Source organism: Micropterus salmoides, unplaced genomic scaffold, assembly GCF_014851395.1.
Source record: "Micropterus salmoides isolate LMB-PRFRI ecotype aquatic unplaced genomic scaffold, ASM1485139v1 Ms_hic_scaffold_23, whole genome shotgun sequence".
In the NCBI taxonomy this organism is placed as follows: Eukaryota; Metazoa; Chordata; class Actinopteri; order Centrarchiformes; family Centrarchidae; genus Micropterus; species Micropterus salmoides.
In genome coordinates this window covers 10,613,903-10,638,152 of record NW_024041484.1, presented here as the reverse complement: position 1 = coordinate 10,638,152, position 24,250 = coordinate 10,613,903, and the positions used below count along the sequence as shown (strand labels likewise).

Below are 24,250 nucleotides of genomic sequence, written 5' to 3'. Positions count from 1 at the left end.
TTTGTCACACACAACACTTTATTAAGCATTATTAAGCATATTATTTGACCCAACATGAAGCATTTACTTTACACCCTGACAAAGTGGGTTTTGTTGAAGGAGAATATCAAACCAGAAGGCACAAATACAATATAGTAGAGGCCTGTGGTATAAAACGCTGATATGGGAAATAGAAGAACTTCTGTCCGTGACTGATGTGGTACTAAAGCGTCAGGAGGTGAACAGACCGCCGCGGCCCTGCCACCTCATTCAGCCCGGCTGACTCGCACAGCCTCTTTCCTGTGGGGCTGAAAAGCATTGCAGCCAGCCAGTCGAGCGCAAGTAACAGCTGTTTTGTTAGCCGTCTGAAATCCTGGGGACCGGAACCGCATAAGCTCCCTTCACTATGCCGCCGGATTGAGGGGAGAATCCAGCCGATTGTTTCAATACATTTTGTCATTAAAAATCAGAGGCAGAGCAAACAGGGTGGAGCAGGGTGTGGGCAGGCACGTAAAGCACTGCATTGTTGAGGTGTCAGGATCATTCAGCTTATCCAGAAACAGGAGGAGCAGGGAGGGATGTAATTCTGCAAACTAATGCTTCTGGTCTGATTCATTCACTCACTCTTTGGACGTAAACTTTCAGTATGCTCTCATCCATCGTCTACTGATCCAGAATCACTAACTGATCAAAAGACGCATACACACAGACAAACTACAGCTAAATAGGAAGTATAGCATTTACTAAATCTAAAAAAAAAACCAAAATAAGTCTACCCAGTCTTGTAAAACTCAAACATAGTTTGCTCAGAGCGAAGAGAAGCGGTCTAAAGTGTACATGAACTCAATGTTGTGAGTTTAAGGATGCTTACTGACCTATGATGCCAGCCATTAGCCCTCATGCCTTATCTATAGGATATAAACTGAAGGTTAAGATTAGGATAAAATTCACTATGTTGAGCATAAAACTCGTTGCTCTAGTAACCTTGATACAAGAAGAATGACAAAAGCAAGTAGAGATACAGGGAGAAGCCCATACTGTATACTGAGCATTGATTTTAAATTACAAAACATGCATAGCTTCAGTCATTATTGGTTTTAGTATTGCATTTTGCACACTTAGATGTCCTTAGATTATGATTTAATAATATTATGCCTGTAGTTATTTTAAGCTTTTGAATGAGTAAAACAAGTATTTGTCCTTCTGGCAAAGACATTTAAGTAGGTAAGGCGGTGAGGGGTTGATTACATCATGTTTTGGTCATTCTCGGTTTCACGGTTACTGCAGAAGTCACTACGGGCTTGGGATTAAAACCCAACCCCTGCTGGTAACATCAGTGTCTGTGAAAAGTGAAAAGCCGGGACACTGTGGTGCTCTTTGTCTTTGGATTAAACCACAAAGCATCAGCCTTGCCAAAAGGTACCAGCATGTGCTCGCCTCTCCAAGACCCTTCATTTCCCTGACTCAGGTCAAAACAAAACAAGAGCTCATGCTTATGTACCAGGGGAACCCCATGGGCCTTTTGTATATCGAGAATACTCCATCTGGACATGAGTGCAAGCATTACTGAGGTAGAAAAGTAAGTTATACATACTTCTCTGATAGAAATAATTAATTTAAATATGCTTGTCTGGTTAATCTATCGGCAGTGTGGCTGTCAATTATTCTGGACAGGCACAAAATGTATGGGTTTGAGGACAGGTCATTCACCCGCAGATGAAGGTTAATTAAGTATTAGCTAACTGTAGGGTAATGATAAAATGAGGCTTGTAACATAACATGAGTGCATGTTCACACAAGCTTATACGTGTGCACATGTACTTTATTCCTTTCTAAATAAATACTTCACATGAAAACCTGCTTGCGGGTTGAGGACCTCCCCTCTCCTGGCTGACCCTCTAAGGTTTTCAAGAGTCTTTCTTCACAGGTTTGAGCAGCAAGCTTCCATCTCGCTCCTCCACCAGGAAACCCAACTCCCTGAGTGCAGAGTAGTCAGCGGTGCCACGCCGTTCCAGGGCGGCGACCAGCTCCTGGTTCTGCCTGTTGTTTTCTAGAAGGTTCCTGATGGCAAAGATGGCCCACTGGCTGATAACTAGAGGCATCGGGTTAAGGACAACAACAAGAACAAAACACACTGTGCTTCCTGGCACTTTTGAGCATGTTTAATAGGCATGTTTTCCTGGACTAGTTGGTTTCTCCAATGAAGTTGTGTTATTTAAAAAAAAATCTAAAGTAGCAAAAAAAGAGCTACAGTTCATAGCTTAAAAAAACAAGAATACACTTGTCAGGTGTCACATTATTTGTCATGTCCCAACATCGGTTTAGAGTTGACTTATTATAGTAGTCACAGGAAATGCAATGTGTTTTTCAGTGAGCTTAGCACTCAATGTTATGGTTCATCAAAAATGTCTGCAGAACAAAGTGATAATTTGCGGCTTTGAAATACTGCGGGAAGTACAGGTGCTGGTCATATAATTAGAATATCATCAAAAAGTTTATTTATTTCAGTAATTCCATTCAAAAAGTGAAACTTGGATATTATATTCATTCATTACACACAGACTGATAAATTTCAAATGTTTATTTCATTTAATTGTGATGATTAAAACTGGCAACTAATGAAAATTCCAAATTCCAAATACCAAATTCAGTATCTCCGAAAATTAGAATATTACTTAAGACCAATACAAAAAAAGGATTTTTAGAAATGTTGGCCAACTGAAAAGTATGAGCATGTACAGCACTCAGTGCTTAGTTGGGGCTCCTTTTGCCTGAATTACTGCAGCAATGCGGGGTGGCATGGAGTCAATCAGTCTGTGGCCCTGCTCAGGTGTTATGAGAGCCCAGGTTGCTCAGATAGTGGCCTTCAGCTCTTCTGCATTGTTGGGTCTGGCGTATCGCATCTTCCTCTTCACAATACCCCATAGATTTTCTATAGGATTAAGGTCAGGCGAGTTTGCTGGCCAATTAAGAACAGGGATACCATGGTCCTTAAACCAGGTACTGGTAGCTTTGGCACTGTGTGCAGGGGCCAAGTCCTGTTGGAAAATGAAATCTGCATCTCCATAAAGTTGGTCAGCAGCAGGAAGCATGAAGTGCTCTAAAACTTCCTGGTAGACAGCTGCGTTGACCTTGGACCTCAGAAAACACAGTGGACCAACACCAGCAGATGACATGGCACCCCAAACCATCACTGACTGTGGAAACTTTACACTGGACTTCAAGCAACGTGGATTCTGTGCCTCTCCTCTCTTCCTCCAGACTCTGGGACCTTGATTTCCAAACGAAATTTACTTTCATCAGAGAACATAACTTTGGACCACTCAGCAGCAGTCCAGTCCTTTTTGTCTTTAGCCCAGGCGAGACGCTTCTGACGCTGTGTCTTGTTAAAGAGTGGCTTGACACAAGGAATGTGACAGTTGAAACCCGTGTCTTGCATACGTCTGTGCGTGGTGGTTCTTGAAGCACTGACTCCAGCTGCAGTCCACTCTTTGTGAATCTCCCCCACATTTTTGAATTGGTTTTGTTTCACAATCCTCTCCAGGGTGCGGTTATCCCTATTGCTTGTACACTTTTTTCTACCACATCTTTTCCTTCCCTTCGCCTCTCTATTAATGTGCTTGGACACAGAGCTCTGTGAACAGCCAGCTTCTTTAGCAATGACCTTTTGTGTCTTGCCCTCCTTGTGCAAGGTATCAATGGTCATCTTTTGGACAGCTGTCAAGTCAGCAGTCTTCCCATGATTGTGTAGCCTACAGAACTAGACTGAGAGACCATTTAAAGGCTTTTGCAGGTGTTTTGAGTTAATTAGCTGATTAGAGTGTGGCACCAGGTGTCTTCAATATTGAACCTTTTCACAATATTCTAATTTTCTCAGATACTGATTTTGTGGTTTTCATTAGTTGTCAGTTATAATCATCAAAATTAAAAGGAATGAACACTTGAAATATACCAGTCTGTGTGGAATGAATGTATACATTATACAAGTTTCACTTTTTGAATGGAATTACTGAAATAAATCAACTTTTTGATGATATTCTAATTATATGACCAGCACCTGTAATGGACCAGTCAGGAGCAGCCACAGTGAGCAGATAGATGAAGAGCTGCAGGCTGTGCACCTCCAACTTCTCAGCGACAAATAGTTTGTTTTGCTGCCCCCAGAATTCTGGGACACGTAGTAAAATAACTTTAACATTTGCTGTTACCACCAGTAACTAGATGTCGCCAAATCAACAAGGAATCAAATGGGTCGGTGTGTAATATTTAGGAGGATCTATTGACAGAAATGTAATGTAATAATAACTGTAACAATTATGTTTTCAGTGTTGTATAAAGACCTTACATAATGAACTGTTTTTATTACCTTAGAATGAGACATTTCTCTACATACACTGCAGGTTCTCTTACATGGAAGTCACCATGTTGCGCTGCCATTTTGCAACAGTAGCCAAAACAGTCAAACTGCTCTACAGAAAGCGTTTCGTCACTACATTGAATACATACGAAGAAGAAGTATTAGTAGTAGTAGCAGTAATAGTAGCAGTAATAGTAGTAGTAGGGTTTAAGAATGCAACAGTTTGGTGATGTCGATGGGTCGCAGGCTTGAGGCAGTTATTGCAAGCAAGGGTTTTACCACCAAATATTAAATGTTATTTACTTTAAAATTATTTGTTCCATTACTTTTGTTCACCTAAGAATGCTGTGGTCTAATACAAACAGTGAAATGTTTTGAGTTGTTTAACACATCTAGATGTGAATACCAGGAAATGAGAGCTGAAATTCTGAACTCTTGACTCAGACTCATCTTTTGATCTTAAACCCAATTGTCTTCAGTGAACGAACAAAAAAAAAACAAAAAAAAAAAAAAAAGGGGGGAGGGGGCCTGTATATTATTTAGCACAAGAGCCGACAAAGAGTGTCGGCCACCATATTTTCCCCTATGCGCTTGCAAAGGGAGACGGGAGCGGTGACTGAGCCGGTGGTTACAATTTGCAACCCTCACCACTAAATGGCAGTAAAACTTCCACACTGAACTTTTAAATAATTATTTAATGTTAGACATGAGCATGTGTAAGCAGTTGTAATGCCCAACAGAATTCAAAAATTGGCTTCATGAAATAATGCATACTAATAATAATGCATGAAAAAAAAATAATACTACTAATAAAAAGTAGATAGGTAGGTGAAAGGTAGAATGGTAGAGAGGTTATAACAGTGGTATTTGCAACACAGGCCAAAAATTTTCAATGTCCAACTCAGCATGCCAAACTCATGAGTGCCTTGTATTTGCTTTAAGACACGGAGTACACAGACAGCCCAACAAACAAATGAGTTTTGCAGACAGGTTATATTTTGTGATACAAAACATTCTCAACTCACTCCGCTCAAGTTTCCCACATAAATCCATAAAAAAGTTTTTTCCTTTCACAGTCTTTTCCTGAACAGAAACGAATGCTGACACCATCATGAAAAAGGGCAGAGTGTGTGTGTGTAAGCATGTATGGAAGAGGGGCATGGGGACAAAGGCTCTGCTCAGACTATTGACCGGGTTAAAGGCCAACCTGGCACGGTGCCCTGACTTTAGCCAGCTAATTCCAACTGGTAGCAGGCCAGTGGGGGCAGTGTTTTCGACAAACCAATACAACTGTCCTTCAATAAATCCTATCTTTGTGAAACGTACACTGTTTTTGTCGACAATGTGTCAGATAGATGTGATTCTAGTGTCATTTTTGAGGCTATAGTTAGTGATGTTGTTATACTGGATTGCATGATATTGAGAGGTGCTTATAATATTTTGTACACCTCATGTATGTAAATGGGGGATAATCAAACATTAGAAACACATATCAAAATGCAATCTGATACAAAAGCACCACTGTGGTCTAAATAATTACCATAAAAAAGACGCGATCTGATACAGACTGTACTTGAACGCTCGTCATTACAAAGAGCAGCATTTATAAGCAGCCCAAAAATAATACAACCAATCAGTTGATGGTGTTGACCAGCTGTAGGCAAAGACATATTGAGAGGTGGGAAGCACTATACTACATACTACCAGTGGCAGCATGTAATACATACTGCATACTGTTTTTTAGTAGTATGCAGTATTAAACTATGCTAGGTTATGCTAGGTCCAGGCTTAGCCAGTTTCCGATTTAGGAAAGCGAACATAAATAATAGGAGGACTATAAATGTAAGTAAATTTAATCTTGTGTAAGGCGATCAAGGCTGAGCCGATCTGTAACATACGTAACGTTATAACTAGCTGCATTTGTCCTACGAACCATAACAAAGAAGAAATGCTTATTGAGCCTTCTATGCTTATTTTTGATATCATGAAGACAGCAATGTTAACCTTAGCAAGCTCTCAATAAGAAAACAATGAGACATAAATAACTTAAATATAACGTTGAGTTATGTTTTTTGTTATCAGAGACAGAGCAGGATATATTCCTCCTTGTCCACCACTGATGCAAGGATGGTGCTGTTCACCATTTCAACAATGACAAGTTGTTGAGACTGCCTGATTAAATAATGTTATAATGCATTATGGGACACAGTACGCGAGGTAGACTGATCCTATGCACATTGGAGATTTTTTCCGCATCAGTACAACATCCGGATATTTTTGGCATACTGTTTGTTTGCCTACTGCACACTGCATTTAGACCAAATCACTATATACTGCTAGTTTAGTAGGCGGTTTTGAATACAGCGTATGAGAAAATGTCACGTTTGATTGGCCAGCCTGCACGCACTGCAGCAATCAACTCTTGATGCAACACTTATTTGTGGTCCCGCTTTCCTGTGCAAACATGCCAAATTCAATTCTTGAAGTGCCAGGATAACATACACAATGACTAAAATGACTTCTGGGCATATATATGAACACTGATTTAGATAAACTTGAAATATATGTACAAAAACGCAGATGGTTTTTGCCTTTCCAGACCATCAACATATCTTAACAAAGGATACATGGGTTGTTGCTGTCTATGTTGCAGTTGTCCAAGACGAGGGGGATGCCTTCTAGTTCTCTCACCTGAGGAAACAAGTTCAGTGAAATGTAAGTATGGACTGGTAAAGTCACTTTCAATGTTTGTTATTTCTGAAAATTTTCAAATAGTTACAACAATTTAACACTAGCTGTGGAACAATACTTCTATAATGTAAAGTATTGTCAATAAAAGCTCATTTCAAAATGTTTAATCCGAGTATGTTTATATGCTATTTGCTTTGTGATTATATTACACCATGTGTAATTTTCTGTATTGACTGGCTTGATAAAACATTATTGAGACAACAGAAAACATGAAATTATGAAATGACTATGAAAAACAAAATGTAAGTTCTGACAGCCTCTCATTGCATTTTTAAAGAAATAGTTGAGGGTAGTGCTAAAAGCAATGACAGGTTTCACTTTTCAGCACACAATTCTGATGTCCATTCTTTCAATGGTGTGAAAATATGATATGCAAGCAGTGCAGTCTAGGCAGAGAAAACAAATTAATTTGAAGACCAGAAATGTATTAAACTTAAGTATCCTTCAAATCAGCAGCAGTGTGGTTGTGGGTTAGTTTCAGACCGTCACAACACAGGGTGATCTGCTCTGTTTCGTGTGTGTGATTCTATAGGTCCTTGCTTGCTGTTGCCCTCCTCTTGCCATTGTGGTTATCCTCCAAATAATATGGGTAGGAGCTCCAGAACAAGACGAAGTGCTGAGTTTCAGAAAACTTGCAATGTCATTTAAAATGTCAAAGAAACAAAGTCGCTGACTAGTACAAGCACCCAGGTCTGCATTTTCCACTTTCAAAATGATTGTCTGAAGTTGCTTACACTGTGTCCAAACCCATAAAGAGATGAATAACAAGCGACTGGACTCTGACTTCGGCCCGGTACACGCAGGGCAGCGCTTTGCATGCACATCTGAAATTACAATCTCTCCCAAAGGTGAACAGAATGACATTTGGTTTACTGGAAGAGATCTTAGTGAAAACAGATATGGGGTGATTTCTGACCACGGACAGACCACAGATCAGCATCCATAAATATTATAGAGAGGCCAACTGAGGGTGGCCATCCCACAAGCATTCCACAAATCTGTTTCTATTAAGTACGACTGAGTCTATAATGTGCCACAGATAGAGGCCAACTCCTCCCCATCCGCTCTATTATCTATCGGTGCTTTATCTTAATAGTGAGATGCTGACAGATGGCGATGGAGTGAAACTGATAAACTCACTAAAGCATGGGAGGGAATGTTTCACATTTCAGTGCAAAACCAAGTTGTTGAGTTGAAAGAACCCGTAAGCTTGCAGTCATAGGAACACACAACCTCACACTTCATTAGACATTACACTTATTTGCAGTCCCCAGCTGTGGTTTGATAAAACAGCCCATTACTAGATCCTGCACTCAGAAATGCTTATTTAGGGTAGACCTCGACCCCATTGTGTTAAAATGAGCAATATCTAAAGAAAAGGAACAATATTGTACTCCAAGTATTTGCCTGTGTGTTTAACATTAAGCATATTAATTCACAAATATCCATTCACTCCAACCAGCCAGCTGTTGAACTGGCCGGTGGAGGTTTTCAAATGTAAACATTGAAGTAAACATGGAGGAAAAGGTGGAGGTGATAACCACCAGCTATGATCCCGACCACATAGACAAGCAAGACCATCTCTGCATCCATCTCAACATCAGAGGAAACACAGAGGTAAACATGGAGGGATTACACACTGCTGCAATCCCGGCCACATGTTTCCCTCTGCCAAGCATCCAGCTAGCCAATGTGCAGGCGTTGGAAAATTGACTGGACAGCGTCCATGCCCACATCAGTTGCCAACGGGATATCAGAAACTGTAATGTCCTTTGTCACCTAACCTTTGTTAAATCCCGGAATACCGAACAGCACCATTCATCCAGGTGACCCTTTTTCTCTATACACCAATGTGGTGGGACAGAGGACTGGCAAAAAAAAGGAGGAGGTGTGTGCTTTATGGTGAATAAGGATTGGTGTGACAGTGGGAATATTAAGATGCTATCCGCTTTCTACCAAGGGAATTTACATTGGTCATTATCACAGGCATCCCACCACAGGCCAAGTACAGAGGCTGCCCTTTGGACTGCTTACAGACTGGTAATCCTGATGCTGCACTCACCGTTGGTGGAGACTTAAACATATTGACTGAGCCACAAGGGGAATAAATACTCTGGATCACTGCTACACACCATTAAAAAACGACTACAGAGCAGAACCGCTACCCCATGTTCGGGAAGAGCGACCATGCAGCCATCTTGTTGAGCTCAAAGTATGTAAACAAACAATGAAGACACGAGAGGTCAGGAAGAGGTCCGGCCAATCAGAGGCCCTTCAGTCTGCACTACACGACGCCATCTGGAGCACGTTCCAAGACACCACCATCCACGTCAGTGGTGACATCAATGACTGAGTCTGTGGTGGATTTAATTAGTAAAAAAACAAAAACAAACAAACAAACAAAAAAAGCAACTGCACCCAAAACGACCAGAAACCAAGGATTACCAGAACCACCATAAACACAAGCCAACACAAGGTAGATTTTTTTGTGCAATATGAGGTTGCTAATGAATGAATTAATGCTGCCATCAGTTTATTAGGTTGCATTTCACATCCTACCTGTTTGGTTTAAACGTTTGCACTAGTGTTACAGCTGTCAATCAAACTCTGTCATGGACTAAACGAGTTCATGTTTGCAGCTCTTGGTTTGTTTGTAATATGTAAGTGTGAACACAAACTGGAGCAGAACTAAAAGGCAACAATGTATAAATTTTTTTCCCTTGGTCCGGACCAACTGACCAAACTCGGATGTGAAAGCACCAGTTCATCCAACCCAATTTCCATCCATCCATGCAAACCTTGTTCTGGTTGTTGGTATTGCTGTGACAGAGATTTCCTATCAGCCTGATGAGGTGAGCCTTGAAGCTGATTACGGGAGAATTGGAGGAGGAGTCTCCATCTCCACTGAAGGAGGAGAAGTTTTGTGCCGCACTGAAAATATTCTTACTGGCCTTCCCTATAGCGTGCACCTGTTTCAGGAGCTCTGCAGAGAAAATGTAACAGGTGAAAAGCAGGAAAGCGCACACACAGTAAAAAATATGTAACAAAAGAGAAAAAGACATTAAATTCACCTACGCTTAAGTTCAAGCAATTACAGCAAATTACTTTGTATTATATTTGGAATTATGGAATTAGATTTAATTGAGTACCCAATAAGGTGATTTGTGAAACACTTATGTGTTTTAACTGCTTGTCAACACAGTGCAGGGTTGTGTACAGAATTCTTTATTTGTTTTCTGTGGGTGACTTGATGAGGATCTGGGTATTTCACAGCACCATTTCAAGGACTGGATATTGTGTACAGATGACATATTTACCATAAGTCGGCCAAATTGGACCCACAAACTGCAGTCGTGGAGCCAGTCAGAGAGGTTGTGTCAGTGTGTGTTTTCATTTACCAACAGTGGTCACTAGTAGGTCAGGATGGTTCTGTAGGAACATGAACTGCCTGAGGTCTGACGTCATCTCACACAGCACATCTAGCAGACTAATCACTGTCAGTGCCTCCTGCAGGACCTACGGGGGATTACAATCAACAGGTGTCGATCACATTGCGAAAGGATGGCGTGTGAGATAATGTTAGGGATATTCAATTCAATTCAATTCAATTTTATTTATATATATATATATGATATGTAAAACTAAAACTGAAAAAAGCTTTACTAACTTCATGAAAAACACAATACCAGTTCCACAGGCCTGCTAAACACACTTCTCTGTGTTTTTGAGGCCTGAGGAAGATAACATCAGTCAGGTTTACTATCTGTACCTCATCGCTAGAAGCTGAGCCAGTGGCGAGTGTCAGCACAGCACCACAGCCATTCTGGAAGGTACTAGCCAGGAAGCGAGCCACGCTGGGCGGGATGCCACACTCCTCTGAGTCCTCCTCTCTTAACTGGGCAAAGAGAAGCTCTAATAGAGTAACTCTGAAAAACACACACAAACATCTAAATGACACATCTGTACCTCTTAGTATCTGATATTACCACCCTCTGTGTGTAGGTATTATTACTAGATATTATTCCCTGGCAGGTAGTATTAGCTTTTCTTGGTAAACCAACTTGCTACTCTGCATTATCAGAAAAGTCTTGTATTAAGATTTTTGATTAGTTTATTTTCTGTCACTACACCTTTCATGGTGAGACATCCCAGAGTACATGCTTTCCACCAGAGCTGAAGATTTGAGGAAATGCTGGGTAGCAATGAGAACCCTGTAAATGACCATAAAGAAACTTAACAAGTTGTAGAATTTAGTTAGCAAATCATTAGGTGATATACACATACATTGTAAACTAATAATTGCTTTACACACACCAAAACAGACACACACTCTTACGTCCAGTCCAGGTCAGGTTGAATCCTACAGAGCTCCATCACCCTGAGTGCCAGCTGGATGTTCTGTGGCTCCGACACTTCTTCCACCTTGGCTTCATCCAGACATGTGTGGAGTACCATAGAGGCATAGCTTACTGCCTTCTCATCGTCAACACTGAGCAGCTGCCTGTTCACACATGTTGGGGTTGACTCAATGTGATGACAAGTGCTTGGATACATAGATATACGACGTAAGCTTTCACAAATAAAAACACTGATACAGAATGTGTAATAGTGTAAAAAGTACTTATTTTAGTGTTTTTTTAGTGTAGAAGAGACATGAGATGAGGATCATATACATAGAAGTCTAGGGCCAGTTTCAAAACACTCTTTACATAAGTGGGCCACCAGGATGCCCATACAAAACGTTTACTGATAACATTAACACTTATGATCAATAATCCTAGTGTGAATTATAATGATTTTATGTAACAGTGTTGCCTACTGTGTTAAAAAACCTTAATGCAACTGTGGCACACAAAGCTTACAGGAGAAGATTTGGGAAGCTCAGCCGCCAAATGTCATCTTTACACATCTGGTTTCCAACCGCTAAGTTACCAAGGAACTGGATCCCACAACGAAGAGCTGGGTGATTTAAAAAAGTATCAAAAAGATCACCAAAAATTTTTTTGTAATTTTATTAAGGATCAATGACCTAATGTAAGACTTACGTTCGAATATGTCATCTCTGCTCTCCACATTTGTGGTCAGAAGTAGGCCCAGGAGTTTAAGGGACACATCAATGAAACCAAGCTCCCTAGAAAAAACAAGAGAATGATATTATGCACATGCTGTGGGTTTAGTTGGTTTCTTGCTTATTCTTTGTCAAAGAAGGTGGACACACTTTATAATGCAATTAAGGGTGCTCCTATCAATCGGTCACCGATCATAATCGGCCAATAATGGCTTTAACTAGTTTGATCGGTGGTCGCTAAAAAGGCCGATATGAAAAGCCAATCAGATGATGCAATAATCGCCAGACAAATTTTCATCGGCAGCTAAAATGGTTTCACTACGCTGTTTGAGCGGTTTTCAAAGCTAGCTAGCACCAAAGTCCTTCTCAGACAAGAAGGGATTAACACGCCCACATAATCATTTACAATTACAGTTGAGCAGCAATCAGACAAGTGGAGCAACACGCAGGAGCCATCATGTGAAACTGTCGCAGCTGTGCTCATCTCACTCACATGCCACCCGCAACCGGAGTTTAATAGACACAGCGCATCAGGCAGAGAGAGAGACTGATCCTTCAGTGTGAGTTTCCTAATGCAAAGAGCGGTGCCACTCAATCAGCTGACTGCATCTCTCTCTCTGTTTTCATTACAAAAACGGAGACCTTTTGCTACGTTTCCATCTCCCGTCCAGATTAAAACGGTGAATCAGAAGATGTTTGTTTGGACTTGTGAGTCGGTCTTATTAGTCATGCAAAGCAAAAACACGATGATTTACAGATTTTTAGTTTTGGTATTTTTATTAAAATATATGTACTGTGTAAATAACACTTAACAGTTAGCCTAGCCTACTGTGCATGTCGCTGTATTTACTTTGCGACAACTCCCAGTCTGTTTTCCGCCGCCATCTCTCGTACTGCCGTGTTACTTTCAGTAACTTCGTTGTCGGTCAATGAAAAAAGCCTGTGTGGTTCTTGGTCTGTATTACTTTCTTCTTTCGCTAAATTGTCTGCTACTGCGGAGTACACCATCTGCTTCATGTTTACACTGGCACGCGCATTCCCAGTGTAGCTACCTGAACGGCCACTAGATGTGTGTTTTCAGTCGTTCTAATATAGACAGAGATCAACTCTGATACGCAGCTGAAACGCTGCTGTGGACGGAGAAGATCGTTTTCGTTATAAAACTGTTTTAAAAACGTAGCAGTGTGGATGTAGCCTCACATTACCCCACTCCTCTCTCTACTCCTCTCATGTCAACCCTCCCGTTTTCCCGAGATTCTCCCGTATTTTTCCGTTCTCATCTGGTATCCACCCGTTAAATGTTTCCCCGTAAATCTCCCGTATTTATAACCTTTATGAAATCAAATAAAAACCTTCTGGCCATATTTAAAGTGTTTGCTACTCTCCCTCTGGTAAAGTTGGTGGCAGCATGTAAGATATGTAGACTGTGCTTCCTGCAAGGATTAAAAATGAAAACAATCCACTGAAATGATATAAGGCCTATAGCCTATTAATGGCAAACCATATGAAATTATAATGAATATAGTAGCCTATGTAATATTAACAATTGACTGTATAATATGGAATTTCCATTGTATTTCCTTATTTTCAAATCTCATTGAAGGCAGTTATGACTCCTCTCTGTAGCCCTTCTCCCTCTCTAGGCTCCTCTCTCCACTCCTCTCTCTCCCCCCTAAAACCCACAGAACCTGCCTGAGCTTTCCAGAACAAAAAGCAGCTACTTCAGAGTTTATCGACTCATGATGCCTGTGCTCCTTTATCTCCTAAATAATTTGGCTACAGCCTTTTTTGTTGCAGTTTTTATGTTTGTAGTAAATTTATAAAAATTTATAAAGTTTGTTCTGTTTTTGTAGTTTATTCCACAGTGAAGCTATATTTGTTAAGCTATAAGATGTTCACAGTAACCAGGCAAAGGCTGCTATGGTTTAAGTCCCTAACACAGATTGAGTGGAATTTGTTGCCCATGTTTCCTGGCAATAAAATAAACATTTGTCATTTCATGATACTTTATCATCTGTTAACTTTAACACTTAATACATTGTTTTTAGGACCAATTAAATAAATATACAGTGTACTGTATAATGCTACATGATAAATAAAAGGCTCCAAATAGACCCAGTGATCGGTATCGGCCGATACTGCTTTCAGCATTCCGTGATCGGCCCAAAAAATCCTGATCGGAGCACCTCTAAAGGCCCTTGTCCACCAAAGCGTTTTTTTCTGACACCAACTCTTTTTTCAGTTCATTCCAATTGGAGCAGCGCGTTTTTACTAGCTGGTAAAAACGCCAGGAGCGTGACGAGGTACTGAGCGTCTTTTCGGCGCTGGGCGCTGAGCGTTTTTTTCCGGTCGCGAGAGTTGAAAAATGTTCAACTTTGGGGAAAAACGCTGCGCTCGTCACTGTCACTTTTTACCCAGCCGTCCAATCACAGTGCAGGAGGGGCGGGACAAACACCGCACCGAGCACATCCGATCTACATCAAAGCGAAGTGCCTACTCGCCGAGGTGTTTCCTCACCCGCAAAATCTCATGAACCCACGTACGGACAGGACAGTCTGTGCTCTCATGTTTCAGCCTTCTCTTCATGCAGAGCAAGGGCCAGAGCAAGTAGGCCTACATACTTTGTGGTGACATTTTTACATTCACTAAAATTCAGTAGGCTACCCTACTTGCAACACATCGCCTCCACGGAAATTTTGTATCATAGCAACCACAGCGTCTCGAAAAAAACAACACTGCGCCTCCAAAACGCAGCCTAGCGCTCCCAGCTAAGCGTTTTCAGAACAGCAGGTGGCGTTTTCAGCTGGTAAAAAACGCTTTGGTGGACACGGGCCCTCAATGCAATCAAATACAATAGCACTGTAATAACTCAACTCTACATTCATTTTTGACACCATACAGTCTGTGATGTTCTTATATATATCTCATATTCTCCCATCTAATAATCCCAGATCCTTCTACATGACTACATTAATTTTTTTAAAGGAAAATAATTGCCACAAAAAACTTCATTTTTATTTTAATTCAATCAACTAATCAAATGGTCTATTAAATCATGTCAATAATGATTTCAGCTGAAGGCCACCCTGAAATTTTCTTAATGGTTCCCACTATCTCATTGACACTGCATTGTACGTGGAATTACCTGAGCAGACTCTGGTTGCGAGCGCTCTGGACACAGGAGTTCCTCTGAGCCCTGAAGCACTCAGCAGCCAACTGCAGCTGAAGGGGGACAGACTGTAGGTCAGGATCCTCACTGCTGGCAGCCTGCAGCTCATCACACAGTTGGGACTGTACCTTTAGAAGAATGGAGAACGCCTCCTCCTCCACAGCATCTCTGGAACGGGAAAGTTGACCAACAAAAAAAAGGAAGGCAGCACAGTTACTAGTAGTGTAGTTGTACCCATAGCCTGAGAGCAACCAGGAGGGAAATGTGGAGCTGGGGTTCAATAACTTTTTCACAGCAGACATTTAAATGTGTCAAACAAAGGTGTTAACTAATAACATTATCAATTGCTGCTTTTCATTTTAATAAATGCAGGTACTGAGTCACCATTAATTTATTACTTATTATTGACGTTAGTTATTAATGTTCTGTTATTATTAGCCTATATTATAAGAAAAAAACCGTGATATTCCTGCTACGACTGCAGTCGTCTTTGTAAATAACTACAATGAAATTGATTTGAACATATCGGAGTTATGTTGTGGTTAGATGGCTTGTTAAACCTCCACCTTACTGTTTATTAACACAGAAAGGACAACAAACGGGCCTGAGTAATTGTCAAGGACCCGTTACGTTGGACGTTATCTTTGATAGTACGTAACGTTAGCTGACAGTTGGACTTCAGGCTAGCTTAGCCGATAAGCTAAAACCGTCAGTTTCCATTCAAAAGGGCAGTAAATTAATTTGTCCGAACCTGTATTCCTTGTCCCGTAAGGCAGTGGTAAATGTTTTTAAAACCTGCAAGTGTCCAGGGCAGTGTTTTTCTTTAAAAATGCCAGCGATAGACGCTGAGATGTCCAAGTTACCGTTGATGTAAGCTGCCATGTTTCCCTACTTTGTGCGCATGGGCGGGACGTCCGGATACATTTCTAACACGCTATTGGTTCAATCCAGGAAGAAGGCGGGGTCAGAGCATGTGCTGCTGTTGTCAAGTCACTCTACTCTGTGGACATGACATTTGTCAGAGCCAAAAATACAGAAAGAGACACACTAAAGAGACACAGACAACTTTAGTAATTCTTTGTCAGGGTTGATTAGTCAGGGATGGTTAGTGATTTATTAGGAGAAACTGGGCTGACAAAGAAGCTTCTTCCTTGCTTTCTCCATGCGTTTGCACCAGGTTTACACCTTTTTTAGTTATAGCTATTAATTCATGAAGTAATATAACCAATAAACTAATTTAGATATACTATATTGTCTTCCTGTGTTACTGACAACTTCAAATTCAACTTTATTGTCTGCAAAAGGAAATTTGCTTTTCAGCCAGGTGAAATATAAAACAGTAGCCTACAGTTTCCTAATAAGGAGATTTAAATAGGGAGTTAAAATGGTGATTACTAGCCTCATAATAGGTTCACAAATGATTCACTTATTTTTTATAGATCAGTTATAAGTTCTCTTCCAGCATCACGCTAGCTTTTAAGCACTTTTGTTCACCATTTTTCATGAAATTTACTTCATTGTCTGTTGAGATTGATCTTGCCCTGTTATAGTGTTATAGTCCCGTGAAATGCTTAGTAATTAGCATGTTTTACAGTGTTCTATAAATCAACTTAACATTTTGTTCTTGCTAGAGCCCATATCCACCATGGGTCCATTTGGGGACAATTTTTGCAGCTGTAACAATAAAGCCACCAGACAAGGCTTTGGGATTTCCATGTAGAGTGGCGAAATTTAGATTACAGGATTTTGCTCCATATGGTTGTCCCTTGTGTTTTCACTGGCCAGGCACAGCATAGCAGTGGTGAAATGCAGATCGATGTGGAAGAGAGCTGATTATGGATGGTAACATGTATCCACCTCAAGCAATTTGTCAGCTTTAAGATGAGGTATTCAAAGATCCAAACATTCCCAGTATAGGAGTCCCATTATTCATTCTTTGAGTGGAATAACTGGAAATATCCTCACAAACTGGAAGTGGTACGGTCAGAGGGGGAATCAGAAGAGTTGAGTTACAGAAAAAACAGGACATCCTATCAGATTTTGATTATTCTGGAAACCTCAGTTATGCTAACTAGAAGACAGCTGGTTTAGTCTGCAGTAGTACAGGATCTCACTAAAAAACATGAACACAATTAACCACATACGGTAGTTTTTATTTCACATGGCCGCACAGTCTGATAGTACAAAACACAATCAATGTTGAAAGAAAGTCTATAGATGATGCATTTTATAATCAAATAAAGCATGTCACATCTGGCCCGACAAAACAGATGAAACGGAGCAAATCAAACAATTCAACAGGTCAACCAACAATCGATCATAGTGGCACTCATAACAACAAAGTCTGAATTCAAGTTAAACACAGTAGACAGTGGTTAAGGCGATGACAGCATCCTGTTAATCTATAACATTGCTTCATTTCACTCTTGTAAAAGGTAAACTAGATGTAACAAATAAGAATTGAGTCTATTTCATTGCATGTAAAAAAAAAAAAATAATAATAATAATTCTTGTTTTATTGGTAAATACATTGTGTTGAAATTACTTACTAAGTGTAGGGCCTCCAGATATTCAAATCTATATTTAAATCATAATTGCCAAGTCATGTGTTGTATGGCTAATGCAATTTTCATTCACTTATTAGCTCAGATCAGAACCAGAACTCAGAGATAAAGATATGGATGATGACAATGTTGCGATGGGAATTGACCCCTGACTTGACATAGTTAATAGCCACCTCCACCACAAGCTCCATGGGACCAATGATACGTTTCACCTGCCGAATCACACCTGAGGAACGACACAGAATGGGATTAGTTACTGAAATTTAGTTGTAGGAAAGATGCAAGTAAATGTAATATAAAGAAATGGCCTTTTTCAAGTGACTATTTTTCAAGGATAATTCTGTAAACATCCAACTTTACAGAACTTGATTGTAAAGGTTGTAAAAAATGTTTTTCATGTTTGTTTAATGAACCAAAAGCAATTAACATGCACCTGTGGAACAGTTGTTAAGACACTAAAAGCGTACAGACGGTAGCCAATTAAGGTCACAGTTATAAAAACTTGGAACACTAAAGAGACATCTCTACTGACTCTGAAAAATACCAAAAGAAGGATGCCCAGGGTCCCTGCTCATCTGCATGAACGTGCCTTAGACATGCTGCAAGGAGGCATGAGGACTGCAAACCAGGGCAATAAATTGCAATGTCCATACTGTGAGACAGCGCTACAGGAAGACAGGGAAGACAGGAAAGACAGCTGATCGTCCTCGCAGTGGCAGATCACGTGTAACAACACAGGACTGGTACATCACCATCGCGTGACAGGGACAGGATGGCAACAACAACTGCCAGAGTTACACCAGGAACGCACAATCCCTCCATCAATGCTCAGACTGTCCGCAATAGGCTGCGAGAAACTGGACTGAGGGCTTGCAGGCCTGTTGTAAGGCAGGTCCATATCAGACATCGACCTTCGCTGGACCAGACAGGACTGGCAAAAAATGCTCTTGACTGCCGCAGTTTTGGCTCACCAAGGGTAATGGTCGGACTAATGCAGTGATTTACAGGGAAGATATCCTCCTCCCTCATGTGGTACCCTTGAGGGCCAGGGCCAGTCCCCCCGAGAAATATCTGGGCACTTGCATGTGCCTTGGTGGGATAACACCTAAAAGCAAGAACTGGCAAATCTGGTGCAGTTGATGAGGAAGAGATGCACTGCAGTACTTTATGCAGCTGGAGCCCACACAAGATAGTGACTGTTACTTTTGATTTTGACCTCCCTTTGTTCAGGGACACATTTTTCAATTTCTGTTAGTCACTTGTCTGCGAAACTTAATTCAGTTTATGTCTTAGTTGTTGAATCTTTTTATGTTCATACACATATTTACACATGTTGAGTTTGCTGAACATAAAAGCAGCTGAAAGTGAGGGGACCTTTCTCTTTTTGCAGAGTTTATATACTATGTAATAAAAGTTCTGATAAAGAATTGACAGCCTGGTTCCAAGTTATACTCTCCTCTTACCCATGATCGTGCCCTGGTGGAGGCGCTTCTGCACATCAAAAGAGGACTGATCATCTGCAGCCAGGATGTCAAAGAAAACCTCAGTGGCACCGAGTAGAGGAGCAGGGTTTGCTGCTGTAAGTGTCCGCAGGAAAACTATTTCTGTTGGAAGAATCGGTTTAAAGTGTCTGTTACTCTGATAGAAGCAAACCACAAAGTGCATTTGGGTCTTCAAATTAGATATTTATGATACGATTAAACAATTGTTCTGTGGGTTGAAATAAGTAATTGCTGTGGCAGATTTGTGGGTGGAACGTATTATTTCAATGAGGCTGCAAATTATTGTAGAATTTGCCATTACAACCTACGACTTAACTCTTTCAGCCCCTAAAACTTCTATAACAGCCTCTCAAAATCTCTTAATAGCTACATTTTTCTTTTTAGAATAACTAGGATTATTTGAAAATGAAGAAAATTTTATGTAAATAACTACATTCAAGATTTATACAAACACATGCACGCTATAATGTACAATTTTAAATGCAACCTGTGAACAAGGCCATCAAGGCTGACTTCCTCACAAACATCTAGGAGCTGTTCCCACGAACTTGCTGTATCTCCACCTTGTCTTACCCTCTGGTTCACTGAAGTCTCTGAAGGTTGGCAGGGAGAGGCCAGTGTGGGTGATAAGGTGGACAGGATCATGTATGCAGCTGATGTTGTTAGATTGGCAGGTCTTAACACAACGCACACTGACTGACGCATCTTCATTGGGTCTGAAAAGGACAACGGAAAGGAGGCAAGATAGAAAGGATAGAAGGAAATGGGGATAAAAGGGAGATATGACGTGTGCCAAGGCAGGATAAATACATACAATCTGAAGAAGAAGTGTGAAACCTATACAGTATTCACCAGGATTCAGGCTTTGACCAAAGCTCCACAGTTGAGTTGAGCAAGAAGAACCTGGCAACACCTGAATAGCCCCATAGACCTCCATGGTAAACCAAGGAACGAGTGGTTAGGCCAAACCTTGTTTCCACAACCTAAAATCATGTTTGTGGGGTTCCCCAACGTGCAGACAGTAGCGCTTTCAAACATAACCTCAGAAATTGCAAAGGGAGCAGAGCCATGTAATTAGTAGCAAGCAGGTGAGTCCAAGTTGTTCGCTGAGCACCAGGCCAAAGCCACAGAGATGATTGTGTGGTGTATTCCACACCAGCTAAATGCCACCAAGGAAAAACGGGATGGTAGAAAACCACACAAGGGTATGTAAGAATGAATGTCATTTGATGTGATCCAGTGACATCATATTCACATGGTAGACTAAGGAAAAAGTGTCATTTTTGACAGAATCCGCATAAATGCATTTCCAGATGACTGAACAGTGTCTCTGTAAAGTACTGACTCCAAAAAATATAGAGCATTTCACTTTTTTTTTTTCTTTTTTTTTTTTACATATTCAATAATCAACTCAGCATGTTGGTAAGTGGATGGTTATATAATCCAAAGATTTAAGAGAATAATTACCTCAAATATTTCATATTTTTGCATTTTCAATCAGCTCTAATATGCATTAAACCCCCCAAAACCACCAAGTGGAACAGTGGAAAGTTTGTGTGGCTGCATTACACAGCTGACCAACACAGCTACTGGCCTTTTGGTATCATTTACAGCAAATTAACTGATAACCACCCAATACCAACACTAAAAGCACCATCCATCATATGAGCTGTAATGCTGCTCCACCACTAATTGAGCCCCCATGCTGGCTGAGCCCCAGGTGCCCATAAATAAGTGCCGCGCTTATTTTTCTTCCTATCCGCTAAGGCGAGGCCCGTTTGATCCTATGGTGAGGCCGCTTGGAACAGGTCATAGGAAAAATGGGTTTCAACCTTAGAAATGACCACAGCGGAGGAAGCACGAGAGTAGTGGCAGAAGCCATTGCCGGTGTGTATGTGTGGGTTTGTGCTTCAATATTAAACAGCGAAAAGCCATTTTTATCTGTCACTTTTTAATTCCAAACACATAGAAAGTACACAACGGGAAGCTGCCACACAGATATGAGGTAGAGTGAGCTGCCATCAATGCAAATTAATGCACATGAACAATCCTGTCACAGAGCTGTACATCCTCAACATAGCTAATGAGCCCCATCTAGTGGTACAATGTCTTGATATTCTATCTACTGCTCCATCATAGGCTAGAATAAATAAAAATTAAAACAGTTGAACAACAAGGGATAATTTTGTTGTCTTATTGGTTTTTTTGGAACAAAGTCTCTGCATTGATAACCAATGATTTCCTCCATTAAATAAACAGCTCACTAATCTCCTTTGTTGGGGTTATGTGTTGGAATATTTCTTCGCTAGACGCAGTGACTTCCCGGAGCATCCGCTGGACGAAGTCAGGCTACCTCCTTCACTGTTGCCAGTCTTTGTGCTAAGATATGCTAACCGGCTGTTTGCGGTCGTTTCATTTTTGCCATCCAAACACGAGAGCGGGAAAACCGAAACGCATTTCCCAAAATGTCAAACTATTCCTTTAATAGCAATACTTTCTTCATATGGAACACGCAGTTCTGGCTTTCCATCTAGAGCTCAATAGCAATTAATCAGGCACAACCTTACAATCCACATTTACACACAGTCCAGCAATATCTAACAGAATGATAAAGCAGTCTTTATTTGATTAATAGTGACCATTGAGATTCATCATAACAGACTGCAGGACAGCATCATTTTAGCTTTGGCTGAATGATAGATTTGCCCCTTATTAACTGCTTTAAAGGTTCGATGGAAAGCTGGAGCTGTCAATCCAGTATGAAGAAAGGCTTAATGAAAATGAAAACCAATACTATAATACATGAGTGGTGAGTACAAAATAGGGATATACTTCAAACACTCCAAACTATTGTTTTAAATTTCGGACTAATATGTTCTCGAGGGCAGTATGGACAGCTCGTGTGTCACAAAAACAGCAATCTTAGCCATGTACAGATGTGCCGTCCCGTAGCGAATCAGCCTCATTTCCACAGTCAGAAAGAAGTCCCGGGGTTGGGATAAGGCACGGCGCAGGGAGATCTCTCCTCCATGAGCCTGCTGCTTCACGATGAAGTATCCCTCTTTGTCTCCGGAGACTATGTTGAGCAGTATTTTGTCTCCCGGCACGGAATTAGAGGGTCCCATCCGGAAAACATCAGTGGGGACGGGAGTGTTGGTGGGGAAGCTGATGTTGTAGAAGGAGATTCTCAGAGGGAGCAAGAAACACGACGCAGGATCCCGCGTGAACTCGCAAGTTACGCGTTCGCAACGGCTGAAAGGGAAAAAAATGGAATACTCATTGGATGGAGGGAAGGAACGGCTGCATACATGGGTAGAAAAAAGAATGGACAGAGTGGGAGTAAAAGATGGAAGGTGAAGAGTGAGAGTGTGAGACCAAAAACTGCGGGCAAATGTCAAAACCAGGCCAAAACCAAACAATGGAGTCTTAATACTAAACCACAGACCAGTAAGATGCATCATGCTCAGCTGGGAACAATCACCCATTTCATTTAAACAGCTTGCCATAACCAAGTAGCTATCAGCTCTCACCCCTGTGCTGGTTGCGAGAAGTTTGGAGGACACTTGAAGGACAGACAGCGAAATCCTCCCTGGATGTTGAAGCAGCTTTCAGAGACAGAACAGTTGTGTATCCCCGCTGCACATTCATCAATGTCTGAAAACACAGGTGGAAGCACAGGTGAGACACATAATTAAAAATAAACACAGCAATTAGTAATTAACAGGTCTGTCCATCTATCTCTCTCTATATCTATATCGCAACAAGGGACCAAAGGTTTGTCTACTGACCTAGGCAGGTGCGTCCGTTGGGGGCGACTGTGTAACCTATGGATGGGCAGGTGCAGTAAAAGCTTCCTGGGGCGTTAAAGCAGCGGTAGGAACACACATGACCTCCAGTAGGCAGAGCACACTCATCAATATCTGAGCGCAGCAGAGAGTAAAAGTTAGTGTCAAAAACAGACATGCCAGACTAAAAAGTACTTTATTATAAAAAGTGAGCAATATCTGTCACAGTTTATGGTTAGTAATGTTGATTTTACATGTGATCACTTAGCACTGTGAAGTCCAACAGTACCTTCACATGTTGTCCCATCGATGTCACTCAGCTGGTAACCACGGCGACAGTAGCACTGGTAGGAGCCATAGACATTGGCACATTCCTGGCTGCAAGGGTTTGCGTCACACTCGTTGATATCTGTCAGCATAAGGGCACAGATACAACATGTAGAATACGTTCTTTTGGAGAAATTTTCTTAGCATTTGTTATATAAAGACGCAATCAGAATTATTCGGCCCCCACTGCAAATCAGGTTTATTGTCAAAATTTACAAACTTTCAGCTGTTTGCAATGAACAAATCCAACAAAAGCAATTTAAATAGCTCAACACAATGAATGATTTAAGTGGTTTCCCCAAATTCAGCTGAAAATGCAACTTCTAATGACTTCTCCAGTCTCAAAATTATTCAACCCCTTCATGGCAAGCATCTTTAGTACTAAGTAGAGCACCCTTTTGCAGTTATCACCTGCTGCAACAAATGCAGCGCTCGTGAGCAATGGCCTCCAATTCAGTAATATTCCTGGTTTTGCGTGCTGCAACCGCATACACACTCATCTAAAAACCTATATGTATATAGGTTTTTAGATGAGTGATGAGTGATCTTACCTTCACAGTTTCTGCCGTCGTGAGACAGTTGAAAGCCAGTGGTGCAACTGCACTGGTAGGACCCCTCTGTGTTCTCACACTTGTGGGCACAGAGTCGCCCGGGGTAATTCCTGCACTCATTGATATCTAAAGAACACAGGGGACAGACTATGAATCTAAGAGTCAGACTTTGTAAGAAATCACACACACACACATAT

At 41.0% G+C, this 24,250-nt stretch overlaps 2 protein-coding genes across 2 annotated transcripts; both read right to left on the bottom strand.

Annotated features, from left to right (window-relative positions):
- Positions 1–16,219, bottom strand: atxn10 (ataxin 10). The gene is made up of 11 exons (XM_038738330.1): positions 16,076–16,219; positions 15,301–15,492; positions 12,133–12,218; positions 11,950–12,046; positions 11,424–11,588; positions 11,218–11,298; positions 10,857–11,013; positions 10,486–10,603; positions 9,886–10,070; positions 6,964–7,027; positions 1–2,071 (listed from the first exon to the last, which is right to left on the bottom strand). The coding sequence occupies exons 1-11, from the start codon at positions 16,204–16,206 to the stop codon at positions 1,887–1,889; spliced, it is 1,461 nt and encodes a 486-aa protein (XP_038594258.1). The 5' UTR covers positions 16,207–16,219; the 3' UTR covers positions 1–1,886.
- A 1,237-nt stretch (positions 16,220–17,456) lies between these two features.
- On the bottom strand, positions 17,457–24,179 carry LOC119918353 (fibulin-1-like; the record flags this gene model as incomplete). The annotated part of the gene is given in 7 exon segments (XM_038739046.1): positions 17,457–18,114; positions 19,352–19,492; positions 19,964–20,106; positions 22,921–23,044; positions 23,179–23,310; positions 23,465–23,584; positions 24,054–24,179. Coding segments are annotated over 7 exon segments (926 nt in total), but the record flags the coding sequence as incomplete, so codon positions are not given.
- Positions 24,180–24,250: the final 71 nt, after the last annotated feature.

What these genes read in the sequence shown, in the direction of transcription:
- atxn10 (XM_038738330.1), bottom strand. Translation starts at nt 16,206, where the DNA reads ATGGCAGCTTACATCAACGGTAACTTGGACATCTCAGCGTCTATCGCT. An exon ending in CAACCTGACCTGGACTGGAC is followed by an intron (nt 11,299 to 11,423) that starts GTAAGAGTGTGT and finishes GGTCATTTACAG; the next exon opens with GGTTCTCATTGCTACCCAGC. An exon ending in GGGATGTCTCACCATGAAAG is followed by an intron (nt 11,014 to 11,217) that starts GTGTAGTGACAG and finishes TGTGTTTTTCAG; the next exon opens with AGTTACTCTATTAGAGCTTC.